The 24,525-nt window shown below is 42.6% G+C and overlaps 1 protein-coding gene across 2 annotated transcripts in view; it reads left to right on the top strand.

The window, feature by feature from the left end:
* FAM13A (family with sequence similarity 13 member A) overlaps positions 1 to 24,525 on the top strand; it is a 501,662-nt gene that overhangs the window by 332,214 nt on the left and 144,923 nt on the right. For both annotated transcript variants that reach the window (XM_030190686.1, XM_030190687.1), the window contains one exon: positions 13,821 to 13,862. In XM_030190686.1, coding sequence (XP_030046546.1) covers positions 13,821 to 13,862 — 42 coding nt within the window. The remainder of the gene's footprint in view (positions 1 to 13,820; positions 13,863 to 24,525) is intronic.

The following is a 24,525-nucleotide window of genomic DNA, read 5'->3' as shown; positions in this document are numbered from 1 at the left end:
GTGTTTGTGGGAAAAGAGAGTTTAGTAGATCAGTCCTTAAGGTGCCACTGCACTGGCAGAAGCATCAGTTTCCGTTTTCCCAGAGCAAGCTATCTGATGGCACCTCCTTTGATTTGCGAAGCAAAGATGCAGTTGCCTCATGGTATCCCCATCAATCTTTCTTTCTCGTACTTCTGTCACCCGTTGTAATTTATAGAAATTAGAAACCTCTCTCTCTCTCTCTCTCTCTCTCTCAAGCACCTGGTGGGCTAGAGAGCCTGCCACCTATCCAGCACACCTTGCTGTTTGCAACTGCTTTAAAAACTGTGGGTTTCATACCTCTCCACTGCATTTGTGGCTCGCTATAAGGTTGAGCCACGTGGTGCAGGAACTTGTGGGCTTGTCTTGTGATTTCAAGTCTCACAAGACTTGAAACCACAAAACCACCCCAAAGGTCCTTCACTGCGTGGCTTAAGATTACAGAGAGCTAAATCGCAGTGGAGAGGTAGGAAACACTCCTGGCTTTCTTTCACCATTGTTGAAACCTCTCTATTGGGATTCCCTACATGTCCTGTTTCAATAGTATCCTTCAAAGATACTCCACACCGAATCATGTGCCCCTGGACGACAGTCAGCTTTCCTCCCCATTTTAGTTTAAAAGCTGCTCTATCTCCTTTTGAAATGTTAGTGCCTTCAGACTGGTTCCATCCCAGTTAAGGTGAAATCCATCCTTTCAGAATAGGCTCCCCCTTTCCCAGAATGTTGCCCAGTTCCTAACTGCTGTCTGCATCTTAGTATTATCGAGTTGTTTAATTCATTTTAGGATCTTGGCCCAGGTGATTTTGTTGCCACTGTTGGATTATTGCAATCCCTTATATGGTAGCATCGCAGTTAAATTGCAACATCGGTAACAACTGTTACAAAACATAGTAGTTAGATTGATATTTAGTAGAGGTTTCTTTGATTCTGAATTCTGTGTCTAACTTTATGAAAGATTTTTACTGGTTGCCTATTAAACAGCTTATTAGATTTAAGCTATTTTACTTGGTTTTTAAAGCAATTTACAGCTTGAATTCTGTAGATGTAATAAATCTTATGGTTTTTCCAGCTGTTGGATGGAGTAACTGTTTCTTAGTCGCTTTACAAATGGGCAATCCCACATCTAAAAACATACGTTTAAAAAGGGTCATGAGAATTCATTTTCTTTTCAAACAGTCAACATTTGGATTGATCTCACTTGAGATGTTAGATCCATTTCATCATATTTTGCTTTTAGAAAGGCCTTAAAGACATTTTTGTTTGAGTTACACCGTAATTGTACTTGTTTGATGTAACTTATAGCTAACTAAATGTAATTCCCTTTTATGTGAAGGCTTATTTCTGTTAACTGCTTTGAATACTGTGGGAGAGTTGGCAGTATATAAGACATAAATAAAAATAGGTACTCTTTTTTTTCTCTGCCTCTAAAATAACGGACAAGTTACTCATTTTTCTTCCTCTATTTGGGTTAATTTTGAGAGATATGGAACCTTGGCATCCAGTAATTCTCTTAGCCACAATTTTGGCTCCAAGCAATCCTATATAATAATTCTCACCTCCAACGTTCTATGCTTGGGACCGTGGCTCCCTGGAGGTGGTGGTCTGCTAGGCAGACACGCACTGACGTCAGGACAGCTGATTCCAAGGCAAGGGGAGGAGTAGGGAAACACGCTACTCCTCCCCCTGCCTCGGAATCATCTGTCACCCGCCACTCTAAGGCCCCCTTGACCCCCCCCCTCCGCGAACCTGTCGCCCCCCTCCCCCCGGACCGCCGAAAACCGCCCGCCGCCGTTGTGTACTACCTGTGCTGACAGGGGACCCAAACCCCCGACAGCCGAAGTGTTGTTGTGCCCTTCGTGTTCCTTCCTCATCTTCTCTGGAAGTTCTTCTGTGTGCGTCTTGCGTGTGTCAGACGTGAGACGCATGCAGAGGAACTTCCAGAGAAGATGAGGAAGGAACGTGAAGGGCACAACAACACTTCGGCTGACGGGGGTTTGGGTCCCCCATCAGCACAGGTAGTACACAACGGCGGCGGGGGGCAGTTTTCGGCGGTCCAGGGGGGGGCGACAGGTTCGTCGAAGGGGGGGCGAGGGGGCCGTAGCGTGGGGGGGAGGAATTCCTGTCTAGGGCCCGTTTCCTTGCCTTCAGAAATGGGCCTTTTTTACTAGTATGGAATAAAGGCAGGCACCTGGTTCACATGGTTCGGAGACAGAGCTTTTCCAACCACCAGACAAGTTTGCTTGTACCTGTCTACTGTAGGGCACAAACTGGTCATGTTCTCTTAACATGCAGGTTCCAGTGCCTTGTTTCTTAACATAGTAGCTTAGTAGGTGACAGCAGATTAGGACCTAATGATCCATCCTCTCTGCAATACTATTTTCATGTTCAATTGCTGAGATGGCATTCACATACTTTCTCAAAATATATTCCCTGGATATTAAGCATTCCTAGCACCCTTACAGTCTTTCTCTACATTAGTGGTGCTGCTTCCATCTTCCTAATTGCAGTATTTTTCTTATTTCCCTAGTCCCACCCTTCCTTTTGGGCACTATTTTGCTACATTTCAATGGTCCTGGACTGGTCTGGTATAGACGCTAAGGAAGGAAAAATTGATAATTTTCTTTCATTTAGTCCTACCAGACTAGTCCAGAAACCTGTCCTGCTTCATTCTTTAGTTTATTTCCATTAAGCGGTTTTCCTTCCTAGTGGTCTCTTTTTTTTTTTTTTGACAGTCATTCATCCTGTTTGCTTGTTTCTTCACCGTGTTCAGTTTCGCACACCTCCTGACTCCGTGAAATATTTCATGTCAGTAGAACGTATACCTTCTTGATTGCTGAAATTGTTGGCTGGGAGGGACTTATGGTCTCGGCTTTTCACAGGTGACCAACAATATGATCATAAGCACCACTGCTTGGCTAGTCTAAATACTGAACATTCCAGGCTACACAATACTCTTAAGGAGCAAGTTACAAGAATTACTTTTCTTCTCTGTCTCCATCCTGGACTGTAGGACTAAGGGAAAGAAAATTATCAGGTAAGATATAGTTTTTCAGTCTTCACTGCCACACACCCATTCTGTAAATACATTTTTATTGGGTTACTCCTGAGCCTATCTCCTTTCTCACCCTATGTAACATAGAGGCATATTTTCAAAGCACTTAGCCTTCCAAAGTTCCATAGAAACCTATGGAACTTTGGAAGGCTAAGTGCTTTGAAAATATGCCTCCTGGTAACATAGTAAATGATGGCAGATAAAGACCGGTACGGTCCATCCAGTCTGCCCAACAAGTTAAACACCAGTTTTACTTTCCAATTACCAGCATCGCCACCTCATTACCATTGAAAGAGGCCCACTTCCTGTGGGGTTTTTTTTTCTTTTTATTTTAGGATTGAGTCTTTTAAATACTTCCATCTCCACATCTTGGCTGTCATCCAGGATATACAGTGGTGGAAATAAGTATTTGATCCCTTGCTGATTTTGTAAGTTTGCCCACTGACAAAGACATGAGCAGCCCATAATTGAAGGGTAGGTTATTGGTAACAGTGAGAGATAGCACATCACAAATTAAATCCGGAAAATCACATTGTGGAAAGTATATGAATTTATTTGCATTCTGCAGAGGGAAATAAGTATTTAATCCCTCTGGCAAACAAGACCTAATACTTGGTGGCAAAACCCTTGTTGGCAAGCACAGCGGTCAGACGTCTTCTGTAGTTGATGATGAGGTTTGCACACATGTCAGGAGGAATTTTGGTCCACTCCTCTTTGCAGATCATCTCTAAATCATTAAGAGTTCTGGGCTGTCGCTTGGCAACTCGCAGCTTCAGCTCCCTCCATAAGTTTTCAATGGGATTAAGGTCTGGTGACTGGCTAGGCCACTCCATGACCCTAATGTGCTTCTTCCTGAGCCACTCCTTTGTTGCCTTGGCTGTATGTTTTGGGTCATTGTCGTGCTGGAAGACCCAGCCACGACCCATTTTTAAGGCCCTGGCGGAGGGAAGGAGGTTGTCACTCAGAATTGTACGGTACATGGCCCCATCCATTCTCCCATTGATGCGGTGAAGTAGTCCTGTGCCCTTAGCAGAGAAACACCCCCAAAACATAACATTTCCACCTCCATGCTTGACAGTGGGGACGGTGTTCTTTGGGTCATAGGCAGCATTTCTCTTCCTCCAAACACGGCGAGTTGAGTTCATGCCAAAGAGCTCAATTTTTGTCTCATCTGACCACAGCACCTTCTCCCAATCACTCTCGGCATCATCCAGGTGTTCACTGGCAAACTTCAGACGGGCCGTCACATGTGCCTTCCGGAGCAGGGGGACCTTGCGGGCACTGCAGGATTGCAATCCGTTATGTCGTAATGTGTTACCAATGGTTTTCGTGGTGACAGTGGTCCCAGCTGCCTTGAGATCATTGACAAGTTCCCCCCTTGTAGTTGTAGGCTGATTTCTAACCTTCCTCATGATCAAGGATACCCCACGAGGTGAGATTTTGCGTGGAGCCCCAGATCTTTGTCGATTGACAGTCATTTTGTACTTCTTCCATTTTCTTACTATGGCACCAACAGTTGTCTCCTTCTCGCCCAGCGTCTTACTGATGGTTTTGTAGCCCATTCCAGCCTTGTGTGCAGGTGTATGATCTTGTCCCTGACATCCTTAGACAGCTCCTTGCTCTTGGCCATTTTGTAGAGGTTAGAGTCTGACTGATTCACTGAGTCTGTGGACAGGTGTCTTTCATACAGGTGACCATTGCCGACAGCTGTCTGTCATGCAGGTAACGAGTTGATTTGGAGCATCTACCTGGTCTGTAGGGGCCAGATCTCTTACTGGTTGGTGGGGGATCAAATACTTATTTCCCTCTGCAGAATGCAAATAAATTCATATACTTTCCACAATGTGATTTTCCGGATTTAATTTGTGATGTGCTATCTCTCACTGTTACCAATAACCTACCCTTCAATTATGGGCTGCTCATGTCTTTGTCAGTGGGCAAACTTACAAAATCAGCAAGGGATCAAATACTTATTTCCACCACTGTACATATTTATATCTTGAAGTGTATCCTCGTATGCTTTATGATGAAGGCTTACTGACCACTTTTGTGGCTGCCCACTGGACAGATTCCATCCTGTTTATATTCTTTTGAAGATGCTGTCTCCAGAACTGCATACAGTTCTCCAAATGAGGACTCACCAGGAGGCTTGTAATTCCCAGCTTCCTGTTCCTCTTCTAACTCTAAAGAAACTTCTATACCACTACTAGAAGTAGGCAGTACTTAATACCTTCATTGTGCCCTATCTTGCCCCATTGCTTCCTTCATGTTTTGCTAGCACTTCACATGAACGGTCTTCTGAAAATTACTTTGTGGCATTTCTATTTCTGTTTGTGTCCATTTTCTGTGGTCCTACCAGTTTTTCCTTGGTGAACACTGAACAAAATTATTTGATATTCAATTTTGCTTATTTTTTTTTCTTATCACCCTCTTAAGTCTCACAGTGCCACTTCTGTGTTTCTGTTAGTAACAAACTGTTTAGATATTGTTTCTCCCTCTTCCCTCTGTTTTACTGTATTTGCTTTTTTTTTTCTTGCATTTGCTCTCTTGACAGCTTTCTGGCTTCTTTCTGTAACTTTTAACACACTTTAGTAAAAGAGGCTCAACCAGTTTATATGCAGATTAGTGCAGGAGTATGGTAACTGTTACCACAGTGGCATGACAGCACGTGCTGATTTGTGGGTTAACTCTGCTATGTTAAGGAGTGGGAACTGGGTGGGTCATGATTAGAGAATGGGCATGTCGCTTGTGCAGTGGATGCGTCCATGCTAATCACAAGACAGTAATTGTAAAGAACATTTCAGTGCAGTAATTGCAGAGGACCTGCAGGACTCACCTCCTAACAGCAGTCTTTGCACTTACATTTTTTTTTTTTTTTGCTGTTAAAAGGCAGTAAGGGCAAAAACTTGCTGCAGTTTTGTAAAAGGTGGCCCCCATTTTCTTTATTTCTGCTGCTTTTTCCTCATTTCCTAATAGACCTGTTGCCAGTCACCTGAAATTGCTTTGTTGGTACAGTGATACCTCGGTTTTCATTGATAATCCGTCCGAAAACAATCAATGAAAACCGAAACAGATGAAAACCGAGGCAATTATTTCCATATGAATCAATGTAAATCCAATGAGCAGGAGAACGTGTGGGTTGCCCTTTGTTTTTGCAAAATTAGCAGCGAAAACCGAGACAACCAACGAAATCCGAGACAAAATTTTCACTGAAAAAATCAACGAAAACCGAAACCAACAATAACCGAAGTCAACGAAAACCGAGGTTTCACTGTATTTGGTTATTTGCTTTTGATGTCTGTAGTCTGTCAGAGATTATTCTAGGCTTTCTAAGGCTTCAGCATGGGCAGTTGTTACTGTTGTTGCTACTCCAACATTACAGGGTGCTCAGAAGCCAGTGTCCTAATTCAGGGCCTGCAAGTTTCCCTCTTTGGTATCAATAGGATGGTTGTGTTGGGATGGCTAGGGCGCTTCCTAATGCCTGTGTCACAAACATATGCTTTTCTTCTTCTTTTCACCTCCTCGCTTGTTCAGGTGCAATGTTATTTCAGCTCTTAGCATTGACAACCAGTCTCTTGTGCCAGGTTGCTTTCGTTGAACATGCTGAAGACAAGTATAAATTTAGTATGGGCTCACTCTCCCCCATATTCAGCACTCAGCTGCCGGCAAATTTAAAGAAGTTCAACACCGCAGGCTGAATTTGACATGGATATTCTATGTTGGACCATGTTCAGGCAGTGGCATTGAATAGCTGATTATTTGATGGACCCAGAAATTATTTAGGTGCCAGTCATTATTTAGTGCTGGCACTTGCATGCCTATGCAAAGATAAGATTGCTTTTTATGTGGTCCCGTCTGCCTGGTCAGAGCTGCAGACACCAGCAGTGCCTGCATAACTTCTAGGTCTGCCCTAGCATTGTGCAGATTGTACTGTGCTGGTCAGAGCCAATTTCAGCAGGGGTAAACTAGGTAGTAGAAAATAAATCAAAACCAATGACCCACTAATATAACAAATAATATGTGGAAGTGCAGTCCATCATATCACGAGGAAGGAAAAAGCCTCAAAGAGCTCCAGACCTACAGATCTTACAGGACTAATTATGATCCAAATGATGAATTCCTCATCATTGGCTGAAAAAACCTTCTTCAAAATGTATCAAAAATCTGGAGTTAAGTTCTCACATAGGCACCCTTCAATTAAATTACCCCCTCTGTAGCCAAAACTTATCCATCCAAAGTAAGGTGGACTTAGGTACATCCCATGGATGGGGCTAAAATTTATATGGAATTTACAGTACCTGTTCTCCTTATAACTGCTGCTGACAAATAGCATTTATATTGTTATACAGAAGTTGTCCATATAAAATTTGTGCAACTATATACATCAGTGTCCTAGTCACAGCAATTCAAATGTATAAATGTAATTGACATTCAAAACTAAAATATTTCAAATATTTCATTTTTACTTTTTGGACCATCAGAAATAGCGAACCATAACAATGCAATACATAACTGCTTTGTCTTCGCTTCCACTCCTCATTGGTCCTTTTATACTAAAATAATAATCTTCTTAGACTCGTATTACATTTATTCAGTACTTGAATATGTTTTCAAGAGTGAGTGGCAGCACTGTGCTTGTAGATATGAACCACTACCCTGAAGAAGGTGACGAAACTGGCCATGTTGGCAGTGTGTCCAGAACTTTTAAGTTAAGTACTGAATAAATGTAATACGAGCCCAAGAATTTTATTATTTTAATATAAAAGGACCGAGAAGGACTTGAAACAAAGATAAAGCAGATATGTACTGCATTGTTATGGTTCGCTATTTCTAATGGTCCAAAAAATGAAAATGAAATATATTTGAAATATTTTAGTTTTGAGTGTCAATTACATTTATAAATTTGAATTGCTGTGAAATCAACGTATATATATTCAACAGCATTACTGCTGAATATAGATAGTACTTATCCGTATATAGTTATATGGCTGTCGATTGCATATTTACACTATTGTCTTTATCCTGCCCTGCAAGGTCTTCTTTCTATCTCTTCCTCCATCACTGTTGTATCGTTCATGTTCTTTTCCAATTTCTTGTGCATACACTGAACAATTATTGTCAAACTTCATGATTCAGTGTCTCTCTAAGAGAGCGCTTCAGTTTTTTGGCTGTCTGGTTGGCACAGTAAGAGCAGTACTTTGATGCAACACCCTGCACCCCAGAAACAGGATCCTGAATCAGGAATCGCTTCCCAGCTGTCATCTTTGGCAGCACCAAATATGAAAATGTCTGTCTTCTGTCTTCATTGCAGAAAATGTTTACATTGGTTAAATACAGTTTTTGCTGCCCAGTGTTGCTATTTTAATAAAGGATTTATTAGTATTGCTGCTCACTCTTCAGTTCAAAGGCCAGATGAAATGCTCTGGTCACATTATATTTATGTGAGAACTATTTGGGACAGTTTCCAAAAGGAAAGGGTCTCTGGTGCAGGAAATGTTCCTAAAATGCTACAGCATTCCAGAGGTCCTGGGAGAAGTGTATATCAAGCATGAGTTCTAGAATCTGCTATATTAGAATGCAAAATACATCTATCAAAAGCATCTATACAGAAAATATGCATTGCTAGACAGAGAGTCTGGCTACTGGAATGCAACTGAGGGCAGTGTACATAGCTCCATGGGAAGAGGGGAAGGAGTCTCTATTGTCACTCAATAATGATACTTGATGGCTAGACTCAGGTCCATGTTAGCCCAGGTTCCAACGTGAGTGACAGTTTGTGGCTCCCTGGCCAAAGCCCTTTCTGATGACTGAGCTGAGTGGGGAGGGCGTATGAAAATGGAGCAAAGAGGACTTGTATTGTGATTAAAGTTTTTATTTTTAATTTCTATTTGCAAAATACAAAATGAAAACAGGAAATAAACCAATCCACATTATAGGGATACAGTAAGAGAATTCAAATACAAGAAAAGAAAAATAAGAGAAATCAAGATAGTACTATTCATATTATATATATGCCTAATCTTCACCTTTATTCTTTCTATCTAACAGGAAAGATACCATTTGAGGGGGATCATAAAAATAAATCTCTCTTCTTTATAAGTAATAAAACAATGACAAGGAAATCGAAGAAAAAAAGTTGCCCCCAGGGCCAACACATGAGATTTATATTCTAGAAATTTTCTCATTAGTTGTGTTGCCTTAGATACATCAGGGAAGATAAGAACATTATGACCACAAAACGTTTCATCTTTCTTAGAGAAATAAAGTTTTATAATCATGGTAGTTGTGGCCGCATTCTTGCAGCAGCAAGCCATCAGAGTCCACCCCTGTCTGGACGGCTGGTTGATCCAGGCTGCTTCCCTTCAGCATGAGAGGGCAAAACCGAGGAAGAAAGGGTATCCTGATGTGATAGCTACTCTTCTGCAGGTGAAGAAGCGGACCATCTCAACAGCTTATGTACAAGTCCAGCATATTTTTGAGTCCTGGTGTGCAAACAGGGCTATATCTCCATTTCAGGCTTCTGTGTCACAGATCCTGGCGTTCTTGCAGGATGGCCTGATGAAGGATCTGGTGTATAATTCTCTGTGGCTCCAGGTGGCGGCTCTTGTCTGCTATAGGTGTTGACTCTTGCATTCTTCATTGGCCTCCCATCCTGATATGGTCTGTTTTTAAAGGGGGTCAATTGGCTGAAACCTCTACTTCATCCTCCCTGTTTGGAGTGGAACTTAAATCTGGTGTGGGTGTGACAGAGTGCCCAGTTCCATCATTTCTTCCTTTCATCTCAACCAGCCTTTGTGTCTTCCCACATTCAAGGAAGAGGATTATCCGGAGGATTTTCAGTCTCTGCTTGCTTTTTGATGTTCACCAGGTGCTAATGTGCTATCTGGAGGCGACCAACAAGTTTCATCACTCAGATCATTTGTTCGTGCTTTGTTCGGGGCCTTGGAAAGGTGATGCAGTTTCTAAGGCCACAATTGCTCACTGGGTAAAGGAGGACATCGCGTCCGCTTACATGTGGGCAAGCCCCTGCTGATGAATTTGCGCATTCTACCCAGGTGGTCACGACTTCTCAGGTGGAAGCTTGGTTGTTTTCTCTGGAGGAAATATGTCAGGAAACAACATAGTCTTCCTTTCATACTTTCTCCAGACACTATCGTCTGGATGTCTCCACGTAGTCAGATGCATCTTTTGAAGTATTGGTGCTCTCCGCCTGCATTTCTGGTGCCCACCCTACTTAAGGACTGCTTTGCTGCATCCCACAAGTCTCTGGATTCATCTGCTGCTGATGCTAAGGAAAGAAAAAATATGTCTTTCTTGATCATTTTCATTATTTTAGTCACAGCAGATGAATCCAGAGGCCCACCCTGATGAGGTTTATTGGTTCATTTTCCTTGTTGGATTGGTTGCTGCATTGTTTAATTTTACCCGATCTGTTCTATTAAGTTCAGGGGTCTAATTTCTGGATATCGCTTTTCCCTGTGAGGAGGGAGAACTGTTCTAAATCTAGTTCTATATCCTCCTGCTTTGTTGTGAGTAATACTAATTGACAAAGGAGCATTCCATTCTATAAGACAGTTCAGTTCAGCTCTCTTTATCTCCACCTGCTGGTAAATGGTCACAACCCACAAGTCTCTGTATTCGTCTGCTGAAGGAAATAAAATTATCAGGTAAGGCACAATTTTTTGATCTATCCAGCAGAAATGTTGAAAGGTATATGGTCAAGACTTTGACATTCTCTCCTGATTAATTTCTTTCTGTGCTCTTTGTTCTGTTCCATCTTCTAAAAGACATACCAGGATTATTGAACTGGTGAATATTTTGATAATTTCTTTGGATAGCTTGGACTTATTAGCTCACCTTAAGTCCTCTAGGGAAGAACTTTCTTTGGCTACAATGATTGACATTTGCTTTTGAATCTGATTGTGATTCTGCCTTGAAATATATTTTAAATATAAGCAAGCTTTGTTTTGTTTTTTACTTTTTATTTATGATTTTTCATATACTATTCATTCAGCAATCCAAATTGAATGACAGAAATAGAATTAAAAAAAAAAAACCCAGGACATATACATATAAACGAAATAACAATCAAATGTTAGTCCACAATACAAGAACCAAGAGTAAGGTAAATCAATGTAGGAAAATTAAAAAAAAAAAACATAATATCATAGAGGCAGTGGAGTGAATATAGCAAGTTGGTTAAGGATTAACTATGGGAATTGCCAAAACATTCAGCTAGCCTTAAAATCCGGAAGCTGTTTAGAGGTGAGGAAAAGAAAATATCCACCATAAAGTACACAAGAGAAACATGGAAATTAAAAAAAAAAAAAAAAAATCAATTGTCTTATCCCTCCCAAACCTAGGATTTAAGGTTTTAAGGACAATAAGTCCCTCCTGAGTTGGATCAAAAAAAGAAAATCAAGAAAAAGCACTGAACAACACTTTCACAGACAGATCCCTCATATGTCCAAAGCAGAATTCCAACACCATAATCTGATTAGGCCCTATCAGAAAGATTAGCAATAAAAGTTCTTAAATTCAGTAACCCCATGGAATTCTCCAGAAGAACAGTCAAACCCAAAGAGTCACTTTATGCTGACTGTTTCCGGACACAAACCCTGGATGCTCACCCAAATCAAGATTGGCAGTTATAACGTAATTAAGATGTAGATAACCATGAAGATATCACCTGTAGAGAAGAGTTCACTGTCTGAAAGGCATCTCGCATCTGGTTCAGAATGACCTCAGATCTTCCCGCATCTAGACTGATAACTGACAGAGGGAATAAGCTGACCTCAGATCAATGATACTGTGTTTATTCTACTCAGCCACTCCTCCCATTCCTCTATGGAGAAAAGGCAGCCAATATGTTCCCCTTCACAGAAGCAACAAACCTTCTCAGACAGTGAGCCCTCCAGAGCTTCCAGCTGGAGTGAGTTGTGGAGGTGCACTTGGTATGGCATTCTAGCTGACGTATATTCCAAGCTCTGCCCCAGCCTCTTGAGACTTCCTGCAGCCATACTCCCCCAGACCTGCCAGGTCTCCTGCATTCAGCAGGTCATCTCCCACCAAAGCGGGAAAGTCTCTATCTGAGATATGGAACTGTTTTTTCTCACACTGCTTCTCCCAATGAGTGGCGGCGGCAAAACAACAAAAAATATCAAGCGCAGGGCTGCAGCAGCCTTCAGGCATGCACTTTCAGTTCTGCCAATCATCTGCCCCTGGAACTGGAAGTTCAAGTCAGCGGGGGCAGAGGACTAGCAGAGCCAACAGCGCATGCCTGTGCTTGTGTTTTTTGTGTTTTTTTTTTTTTTTTTTTTTTTGCAGCAGCTGCTTCCATGAAAGTTGAATGAAAACAGGAGATGGGATGAAGTCAAAAAGTTGAAGCCAATAGGTTAGTCTCCGTTTCTCCTTCCCACTCAAAACAAAGCAAGCAAACCTATGAGCTGCTGCATCCACATTGTCATTCTTTATTGTTGGTAGCGTTTTTTAAATGTAATCTCACTTATATTTTCAAACATACCGGTTTCTTCAGCATATTTTTCATAGGTAGAGTATTCATTTGATATAAATCGTAATTAGTGTGTCATTTGGAGGGGCTGGGGACACCCTAGCACTGTTACATTTGTGCAGAGATTTTTTTTTTTCTCAAGGTAAAGGGCCTCTAAAACAGACATCATGTTATGAGAATCAGGTGCTCAACATTCAGAGTTTCTATCTATTTATTTACTTATTTATGTCATTCATATCCCACATTAAACGTTAATTAGGTTGAAACCTGGGAGCATTTACAATCTTTTTTTTCCTATGCCTACATCAAAAGAAAAAGATGGCATTTTGGAGGGGAAAACCATCTAAGAGAAAAACGCCCAAAAACCAGCCATTGGGATGGCCATTGGGATGTCTGCGGGCCATCATTTTTAGTAGACTGGCCACGCAGACATCCCAACAGAGCAGGGGGGCAGTTTAGGGGGCACTGCAGTGGACTTCACATAAAAGGCCCCAGGTATACATCTCACTTTAACCCCTTTATATTGTATGGTCAGCCCTCCAGGAGCTGAAAAATACCTATTGTACCTCACTGTACACCACTACAATAGCCCTCAAGCTTGCAGATGTCACCTATATGTAGGTACAGTAGATATTTAGTGTTTTTTGGAGGGCTCACACATTCCACCACAAGAGTACCGTTAATAGGATGTGGGCCTGGGTTCCTTTCTGTACAGTCCACTGCACCAACCAGTAGGCTACTCCTGGGACCTGCCTGTTGCTCTAATAAGAATGGCCATCATATCTTAAGCTGTCATAGAACCTATGTACTGTCAGTGTCACATCTTAGGGGGTCTGTGACCACTGAGGGAGTAAAGACGGGTTATGCCTTAATCTCTCCAGTGGTCATTTGGTCACTTATTTGTGATTGAAACAGGTCTAGTCAAAAGTCTTAATTTTGGCCCTAGACATTTTCATTTTGTTTCATTATTGCAGAAAAATGTCTCTTTCTTTTTGATGCTGCCAGGTCCCACTCAAAGCATCCCTCTGTAACCTTATATTTTTTTTGTTTTAAAAATGCCCCATAGTGTTATGCTTGTAAATGTATTTTTAAAATTCTATAAATAAGAATTAAAAGGCCTGACCTACTCCAGTTCAGTGCTGCATCTTCTTACTTTCACATTAGATAAGTATAGGTGTGCTTGGCTTATTATTGATTTGTTCTCTATAATGGAACTAAATAGTACTTTTTATTTTTTAGCTCCCAAGAAGATGATCGACCCATGTCACCTTTCTACCTAAGGTATTTATATACTTTATTCTTTTTCATTTAATGAACAGCTAGCTTTCCTATGAGTAGGACTGAAATCTTCATTTCATGTGTAGTAAAAATATGCAGAGTAGCTGAGGACAAGATGCTGTATATGTGCATTTTCTAAAACACTTGGGTCGAGATGTCTAAAGTGTGCTATCTCATTATCACATGCATTCCCATTGTATAAAATGGGCCTTCTGGGGACTTGCAAGTTAATTAGTGGCAGTGTATTTCAGTACATCTAGCCCTTGATGCTGAACTGAGTGGCATGCATAGCCAACTTTGCTTCCCTTCTGGAGCCACAGTTCCCAGTTCATGGTCACACCCATGTCTTTTGTATTTGGGTTTGGCATTAAAAGCCAAAATATTTCCTCTGTAAGGTAGAGAAACCAGTAAACAGTCAGAGTAAGAGTCTGACCTTTTAGAGAACCTGACATTTCTTTATGCATATAGGAGTAAATTCTCAAACGGTTACCAAAATTTAAGTGCCAGAATGATACGTGGATTGTATAATTGGAGTTCCGTGTTTAGTAAATGATAAATATGCGATACAGATGGGAGATATACTACTACTACTACTAATAGCATTTATATAGCGCTACCAGACAAACGCAGTGCTGAACATTTGATATAGAGAGACAGTCCCTGCTCAAAGAGCTTACAATCTAGGTAAAACAGACAGACAAGACATTAAGGGCAAGGGAATTATATGGTAAGAGGAATAGGGGAGGAGGAGGGCAAATGAGTAGCGGCTAGGAGCCAAAGGCAGCAGTGAAAAGGTGTTTGTGTTTTCCCTGTTCTGAGTACTCAGTCCCTGTGTAAGTGGATTACAGAATATTAGCATAAGTCTACAATTCCACACCAAGCATTAGACGCAAGCACTTACAGCACTCAGTTGTAGGCAGGTAATAGCTAGTATTCTATAGCCTGCGTGCGTAACTCCTAGGCACACTCCCTGACCTTTCTATGCCCCTCTTAGGTCCACACCCCCTTCCAGTTGAGTGCTGTGCAAATTGATTGCCTAGTGTATAGAATGCTGGCTAAGGTCTGTTAAGCTCCTAACTGCCAATTAGAGCCAAGTAACACCAGTGATTGGCAGGTATTGGTTGTTAAAGCCTATTAGCGTCTAACCAGACAAACACGCAAATGCTCAAAACAGCGCTGTTCGAACCACACCGGAAAAATACCGCCGGATCAGTATGGTAAAGGAACTCCCTGTTGCTCAACACCAATGAGATACAACTTTAAGCACGTTCATAGCGTTGAGCATTAGGGAGTTTGGCAGGAGGATGGTGCGTTAAGCACAGCTCTTCAGCACATGCCCAGTATGCCAGAGTGGGGGGGGGGGGGGGAGGGTGGAAAGAAGAAGGAAGAAGTGCCAGTTGCCCAGCTCCAAAATTTAAAGGCAGTGGCTCCCATTCCCTCACACTTGCCTGGTTCTTGGTTCTGTTGCTGCTAGTGCCTTTTGCCTTGAAGTACAGGGGAAGGAAAGCAGAACTTAACTGCTTGAGTTTAATCACTGCCTCCTGTGGGGGACACAACACTGAGATGTGCGTGCTGATCTGGTCTGTGCTGTCGCTGAGATTAAATTGGTTTCTGATATGTAGTTTAAGAAATATTGAGATTTTTAAATGCACTTTAGACTCTGAGTTGGTAAAATATGCTTTTCCATTTTAGCTACACAGGGAGAATCAGCTGTGTGGCAGCGAGCTGTGACGGGGGGGGGGGGGGGGGGGGGGGGGGGGGGGCTGGCCGAGCGATAGAAGTGCCGTTGTTCAGCATTCTGTTTTTGAGCATAGGAGAGGAATAGGAAAACAGCTCATTTGCATACATTAGCATGCTCATTGTGCTCTTCTTCTGTGTGCTTGTTCCCCATGCTGGAGCCCTCTGAGCATTCTGCGCAAGCAAATGCAGGCGCTAGTCCATTGCTAATGGCCTCTAGCCTGCATTTGCTTCTGAGCATTGGGGCCTAAGTTAGGTGTGTAATAGATTTTATTCTATAAATTGAATATGCAACTTTGAGGACTAAGCATAAAGTTGGATGCCCAACATTAATAGAATTTGGGGACTAAGGTTCAGCTCTGCAAAATTCCTGATCTGTGTAAAAAAAAAAAAAAACAGACCAAAAAAACAATCCCTGGCCATACTTTAGACCTAGAATCTTTTTCTCATGGTACAAAAGCTATTTGGGCTGGTTCTGGGCCTAGGGTCTCTGATTCACTGTTCCACACACATGAATTTCACAGAATTCTACTGGAAATACAGATAAAATATATATTTCTTATGAAAATCAAAGGTGAAAGGCTCACAACAGAACTGCATTTGTTTAAAAAATAAGGGTTCTGTGCACTCAGAATTTTTTCCATAGACCCAACATGGGAGAAAACCTTCAGTACATAGACCCCATAAATTGATACACATATTCTTTCTAAGGAAAATATTTTCTTTCTTTGATTTATTTTTTTTGTTTTGTTTTGTTTTTCACCCTGTTGATTTGTGCTGCTGTGGTGTCTTTACAGGATGTTTTCTTCCAATCTTATTAATGCCTCATTTATTTATTACATTTGTACCCCGCGCTTTCCCGCTCATCGCAGGCTCAATGCGGCTTACATAGTAACAAGAGAATACAATCTATAGTAACAGAATCAACAAAGGGGGGTATGTGATCAGACAAATGAACAAGGAGTAAATGGAATAGAAGAGGTATGAGAAGAAGGATAGGGATAGGTAAGGCAGTGGAGCGATTAAGGAGAAGATGGGAAGAGCATGGAGAGTAAGAAGGTTGGTAGGAGATATTTCTGAGTCATTGTAGATAATGGTTATTTGAACCGGTTAATGTTTGGGGTTTACTTTTGATGAATTCTCATATGCTGCATTTTTTATTTTATTTTTTTGTGCAGATACTTCTCCCTGCTCCAGCTCTGAAACTGACCCCCCCCCCCCCCCCCACTCCACCACCACATTATCTCCCCTCAGGCTTCCTCATCGATATCACTCCCCAGGTTCCATCCTCCTCAACTTAGCTAAAAAAAATTTATTTGTTGATGCGCATTTAATATACCGCCATCATAGCATACAAAAATTAATGTGCCCTTTTACAAAGTGGTGGTAGGGCCCAACACGGGTTTACCACATGTTAATCTGGAGCTACCTATCCATGATATGTCCTGTCTGTCCTAACCCTTATCCCTTACTTGTCCTGTCAGTCTGTCATAATTAGATTGTAAGCTCTATTGAGCAGGGACTGTCTCTCCATGTTCAAGTGTGAAGCGCTGCGTACGTCCGATAGCGCTATAGAAATGATTAGTAGTAGTAGTAGTAGTAGCCACCACTGGCCCAATTCGGGCGCCGGTGGTAGTTCCAGTCCCAGCTCACACCATTTCCTTTGCTGGGAAAAATAGGGCTGTATTTTTTAGCACAGCGCTAACCCAGCAGTAGTTGGGCAGAGCCACGCGCTACCTGGTTACCGCCAAGTTAGCGTGGGAGCCCTTACCGCCACCTCAGTGGGTGGCGTTAAGTTTGCCCCCTTGCATGGTCACATGGTAAGAGCAATCTTATCACATGGCCATGGCTATTTTCAGCCTTTTTTTACCCGCTGCGGTAAAAAAAAACCAGCCCCCGCTGCTAACGCAGGGCTCCTTTTACTACTGCTTGGTAAAAGGACCCCTCAGTGAGCAGATCCATAAGACCAACATAAAACATATAATAAAAATCACAGTTGGCCAAAAAAACAGGTAAAGGAAAAAAATAGCACAACATTAAATAACCATGATACAATTACTGCAAGACACAATAGGAAAAGAGAAAAAAGAAACCAAAAAGCATAAAAAACTAATCATTCCTTGATGGAAGCATTTCAGATCTGCCATAATGTGCAATTCACAAAGGCTCTACTAAAAAGCCAAGTCTTCAGTAAAGTTTTAAATTTAAGAAGAGCTGTCTCGCCACGAATGTCTCCTGGTAAAAGATTCTGGAGAGTAGGTGCTACACAAGAAAATGCTGAATCCCCTGAAGATATAAGATTTGGTTTCCTAAGGCAGTGGTTCCCAAACTTTGAGCCACATCACCCTGGTGTGCTGCAGCAAACTTTCAGGGTGCCGCAGCAAATCCTGACCTGCCACCACCCAAACCACTACTGCTCCTCCCCAATCCAGCATCTACTTCCTCTCTGTCCCCACTGTCCCCTCAGACACCCATCCCTGCTGCTGCTGCTGCTGCTTCTGCTTCTCTAGATGAGCGGAACATCAATAAAGTAGTGTTACAATAATCCAGTCGATTTTAAGAATCAAAGCATAGATCAAAGTTTTCAAAATATGTGATTCTAAAAATGGCTTTAATAATCTAATTTTCTGCAGAGAAAGAAGATATGTGTACTGCCTATGAAATATGACATTTTCTCTACTCTCTGCCTCTTCTTGTCCAAAGTAGAGACCTTCCAGGTTTCTCTTTCTGCCCCTTAATTCTCTCTCTTTTTTTTCTTCCCACCCCCTCAGTCATTGCAACTCTCCCTCCCCCTCCAAGACTAATTTCTGCCTAATTTCCAACCATGCCTTCAGTTCTGTGCCTGTCCCCAAGTTCTATTCCTCCCTCACTCCGGTACATACCGGATATATCTCTCCCACCCACATCCCTCCCCTCTACCTCAGCACAAACTTATATGACGTACTTTATATTCTTCCCCCAACCAATCATGCATCAAGAAGAGGCAGCAGACAGGTGCATGTAAGGCCATGTCCTCCTCTTCTGCCACCTAGCTCACAACTGCTAATTGAACTGTGCAGCTGTATGAAGTACCACAGTTCAAACACCACGTGATGTGCAGCCATTTGCTGCGTCCTCTTGCCTCGTGATCTCTGCAGCAGTGGTGAGAGGAGAGGAAGAAGGGAGAGCTGCTGGGTTTGAAGCTTCTGTCTCCTGCTCAGAATTCTGCATAGCAAGTAGGGAATACTGCGCAAATTCTGTACAATATTCCCCAGGAGCAGCAGTTTGGCTGATTCTTGGGAAGCCACCTCTGGATAGAAGAGGCTTTTTTCAGTGCGGCTTCCAGAGAACTGAAGCTTTGTTGGTTTCTGAACTGAATTCTGTCTGAAGGGATCTGTTGTAGATGAATGTTGGTTGATGATATTAGATGTATCTATTCCTTTCAGTAGTCTTAATCACACCATTTTACTTGGCTGTTTGGAGAAATTAGGATGTAGCTTGGTTCTTTGTAATTGGTTTGAATCTTTTTCTTAACTGGCAAATTTCAGCAAGTTAGATGTCGGTTAGAATAGACTCCTATTATCTATTCTGTTTTGTCTTACAGCTTTTAATAATAATTTTGCTTCTTTTGGGGTGACTGAAGTACAGGCTATATGCAGATTCTATTCAGCTCTTTCTGTCCTGCCAGCCTATTGTATGTGCAGGGCAGACTGCGCTGACCAGTTGGATACATACTAATATGTTAAGAAAACAGACATTAATGGGTTTACTCATGGGCAGTTATGAATATGAGAGCAATAATATGGAACTGGATAGTGATCCTGTTCTTAGAGATATGTATAGTCTGGTGGTATTACTGGACTCCGTGTGGCCCTCATTTGCATGATGATGGCAGATTGGGATTCCCCAGAATATCCCTTTGGTGTTCTGTGCCTTCGTTGAGATTGAAAAGTGTTGTGTCTTCCTGAAGGTGAACACCCTCGTTATGGCGGTCATGAAGGTGACCACTGTATCTGTCCAAGGGAGCTTGGCCCTTAGGGAGCTCTATGAAAAGAATGTGGAGCAAAAGCTCCGCCTGTCATTTTCAGTGGGGACCCCAGCATTCATGCTACTATTTGTGATGGTTATGTGGTTCCAGCAGTTGTTAAGGTTCTCGGAGATTTCTTGCCTGGAGCCGGGACATCCTTTTTGGGTGGACGTTCTCTACAATCTGGTCTGTCTGGCATCTTACTCAATGGCAGCATCAGGAGTCACCGTTGGTTGTGGCTTTGCTACTGGGTGCGGATGCAACTTCCAAGAATCTTTTGAATCAGCTGCCCTTTAAGGGGGCACTTTGATGATGACTTGGAGACGTTGGTGAAGGATATGGGGGAGGCGTAGCTCTCCATCTCCCTGAGCTGCTGCAAGGGTACGCAGCGAATTTTGGCCTCAAGGGGGCAGGCCACTTCACATCCAGTCGGTGCCCTTTGGTCCAGGCAGGCAGCATAGTTGGTCCATTAGAGACCGGTAAGCCTGACATCGGTGCTGGGCAAAATAGTGAAAAAAATATGGCCGACAGGTAAGAAGCTCCCTCGCCGAGCTCCCGACCCCCCAGACGAACTGACCACCTGAGCCGCCCTCGACCGGACCGGAACGGACCGGGAGGGAACAGGACCGCGGCCGATTCCTGCCCTACCGAAAAAACCCAATTAGGCGAAGATCTGGAGGGCAACTGACGAGGCTCGGAGAAGCTGACCACGCCACGCGGCCCATCGACCAGCAGACGACCAGACCCAGAGCGAGCGAACTCGCTGGGTCATCCAGGTAGCTAGTGGCTGATCAACCGGCGACCTAGCGACGAGCGCCCTGACCGGACCGGAAGGGTTCGGACAGCGCTGAAGTCAAGGCCCCTGTTCGGAATTAATTAAACTTCCTGAATCGGGGGACCTGACCCGACCTAGAGACAAACGCCGGGTCTGATCCTCTAGGCCGCGAATGACGGCGGGAAGAAAACAAGCAAGCCGCAACTGACCTGACGGCTCCGAGCGCCTTGCAAAGAGGGACGCCGCAGAACGCAAAGCAACGGAGCTGCAAAAAACCCGACTCGCCGAACCACAGCAGGACCGCAGGACCTGACCCACCGAGCCAAGCGCCAGTGCCTGAGGCCACGCAACGCCAAGGACTGGTCAAGACGCAGGAACGAGTCCGGAGGATCGCCGGGAGCAAGTCGAGCTCTCCACCGACCAGACAACCAAGCAACTGGTCCCTGTGGCTGCCGTTCGTGACGCCAAAGCCGACCGTCGATAACCAAGATCGACTGAGAGGGCCAACCTGCCTGGAACAGAAACTACCTGCCGTAGCAGAACAGAGTAACAAAATACTGCATGCATGCAATGCTTTAGCATAATTTAAAAAATCCTTGCTCTACTCTGCACTGCTTACTTAAACTGAAAGCAACTGTATCCTACGCCAATATAGCGCCTGCAACTGTTGCCATGCTTTAAATTATCTAATAGTGAACTGTTACTAAGGAAGCATGCATGTACTGCTTTAGCTTTTAGCTTTTACATAATTTAAAAAAATCCTCGCTTTACCCTGCTTTGCTCTGCTTACTTATAGCACCTTTTAACTGTAGCCATGCTTCAAATTAAATTGCTGCTAATATAAACGCAAATGCAAATACTACCTCATATGCCTAATAGTGAACTATTGTCAAGCACTCAGTGCAGGCTTGCCCAGTAATAATAAATTATTACCAAGCTCTAAATTACATTACTGCCTTACTTAAATACAAATATAAGCAACACTGCGCCTGCCTAGCACTGAAATGCTGCCAGCTCTAAATTAAATTAAATTGTTACTAAGCTTAATTGAAAATGTCAGCACTACCCGCTTGAATTGTAGCTAAGCTCAAATGCAATTGCAAACCTTGTATCGCTCAAATGTACACCAGATGCCTATTTGTCACAGCGTACAACACATAGAAATGAACACCAGCAATATACTCATAACCATCCAGTGTCTGATTATATTCTTACACCCAAACACAACCCACAACCTAAACAACAACAACCCCACTACTCACAATCCCCATAACACTCACATACACATAATGCACGCCCAAAACAATAACCACAACAACCCACTTACATATCACCAATCCTATGCACAACCTTTAAACAACCTACCAGATCAAAGACACAACAACCAACCAACTGGAATAAACCCCGGATATGAACATCACCGACAAAATAAGGAAAACAGTGACAACCACAAACCCAACCACCGAAGAAACAGACAGTTAATAAAAATAAACACATCTAACCCCACCTCGGAACCACATCACCCAATCCAACTAGGATACGTCAATGCAAGATCAGCAGTAAGCAACTCAGTAGACATACTAGATTGGATTACCACAGACAAACTAGACCTCTTATTTATCACAGAAACCTGGTTTCATAGTCCTACAGACCCCGCCATCCTACAAACATGCCCACCAGAATACAAAATCACGCACTGGACAAGAAATGGAGAAAAAAGAGGAGGCGGAATAGCTATAATATACAAACCTGAATTCACCATCACAATCACAGGTGAATCTACCTCACCACAACTCGAAATTGCATCGACAAGAATCAACCATCCAAGCCTAATAGGACACCTCAACACAATCCTATTCTACAGGCCGCCAGGAAAATGGCAAGACACCCAAACACAACTCATGGATTTCATCTCGAATACCTGCGTATCAGCCTCAAACATCCTCATACTAGGCGACATCAACTTACACCTAGAAGATGACAACCTACCAAGCACACGAGAATTCAAAGAATTCCTACAACTCTGGGATCTGCAAACACCCAGCTTACAACCAACCCACAAAAAAGGACACACACTAGACATAATAACAAATAGACTCGAACCGGACTCAACTATCACACTCACCAATACAAGATGGACACCCACACTATGGTCAGACCACCATAAAGCAAACGTTACTCTTTTCTGGCGAAAAACACAACTAAACACAATCAATAAACATGAGCGAACAACCTACACAACGAGAGGAAAAATAGACCCCACAACATTCTGGCAACAAATCTACCAGAGCGAATGGACTACAAACGCTAACACCATCCAATTCCTCCAAGAATGGGACGATATAAGCACAACGACACTAGACAAAATCGCCCCAGCCCAAACCAGAACATCACACAGGAAAAATGCAAATCCATGGTTCACCGAAGAACTAAAAAAACTGAAATCACAAGTCAGGAGACTTGAACGAGCCTGGAATAAAAAGAGAGACGAACAAACACTAAATGACTGGAAACAACTACGGAGAAAATACAAATACACTATCAAACAGACAAAAATTCTACATTATAAAACATTAATAGGACCAAACTACAAAGACACACATAAACTCTTCAACCTCGTGAACAAACTGTTAGACACCACACCTGTTACAACCAATGACAAAGATATACCAAGTGTCGACAACCTTGCAAATTACTTCAAGGAGAAAATTGTACTATTACGACACAAAATACCCGCCAGCCCTACAGAATACACCACTCTCCTAGACTGTCTAGACCCAGAAGAAGGAACACACCCAGCAGACAGAACCTGGACCGAATTTGAACTATTATCAGAAAACCTCATCTCCAAAACTCTCAAAAAATATGCCAAATCCAACTGCAAACTAGACATATGTCCAAATAGCCTCATGAAATCTGCTCCTCAACAATTCATAATAAACCTAACTAACCACATAAACTACATGCTACAAAACGGACTCTTCCCAGAAGAAAAAGGAAAAATCTTACTCACACCAATTCCCAAAGACACAAAGAAAAACGCGAGCGAAATAACCAACTACAGGCCAATAGCATCCATACCACTAATAACCAAGATAACAGAAGGTGTGGTAACTAAACAACTCACAAGCTACCTAGACAAACATTCAATACTGCATGATGCCCAATCAGGATTCCGTTCAAATCACAGCACAGAAACAGTATTAGTCACCCTTATGACTAAATTCAAACAAATAATCGCAACGGGCAACAATATACTCCTCTTACAATTCGACATGTCAAGCGCCTTCGACATGGTTGACCATGGAATCCTACTACACATACTTGAATACTTTGGCATCGGAGGAAACGTCCTGAATTGGTTCAAGGGGTTCCTAACCCTGCGCTCGTATCAAGTCACATCAAACTCAACCAAGTCCAAGGCATGGATACCGGAATGTGGAGTCCCACAAGGATCACCTCTATCGCCAACCATATTCAACCTAATGATGATCCCTCTAGCAAAACTCCTATCAAAACAAAACCTAAACCCATACATATACGCCGACGATGTGACAATATACATCCCATTCAAACAAGACACCAAAGAAATCTCCAACGAAATCAATAAAAGTCTACATATCATGAACACATGGGCAGATGCATTCCGCCTGAAACTAAACGCGGAAAAGACCCAATGTCTGATACTCACCTCCCAATACAACACAACCGAAGTCAATGTGATAAACACACCAAACCTAAAACTTCCAATCTCAGAAACGCTAAAAATCCTCGGTGTGACAATCGACCGCCACCTAACACTTGAAACTCACGCAAACAACATAACCAAGAAAATGTTCTTCAGCATGTGGAAATTGAAAAGGATAAGACCATTCTTCCCTAGATTCGTCTTCCGCAGCCTAGTGCAATCCCTTGTCCTCAGCCACTTGGATTACTGCAACTCATTATACGCAGGCTGCAAAGAGCAAATACTGAAGAAGCTTCAAACAGCCCAGAACACAGCAGCCAGGCTCATCCTCGGAAAACCTAAATATGAAAGGGCAAAACCACTGCGTGAGAGGCTACATTGGCTTCCACTCAAGGACCGCGTTACTTTTAAAATTTGCACGTTAGTCCATAAGATTATTCACGGTGAAGCCCCAGCGTAC

This window comes from Microcaecilia unicolor, chromosome 2 (genome assembly GCF_901765095.1).
Source record: "Microcaecilia unicolor chromosome 2, aMicUni1.1, whole genome shotgun sequence".
Lineage (NCBI taxonomy): Eukaryota > Metazoa > Chordata > Amphibia > Gymnophiona > Siphonopidae > Microcaecilia > Microcaecilia unicolor.
The sequence above is the reverse complement of the archived record's forward strand: the minus strand, read 5'-3'. Positions and strand labels throughout refer to the sequence as shown.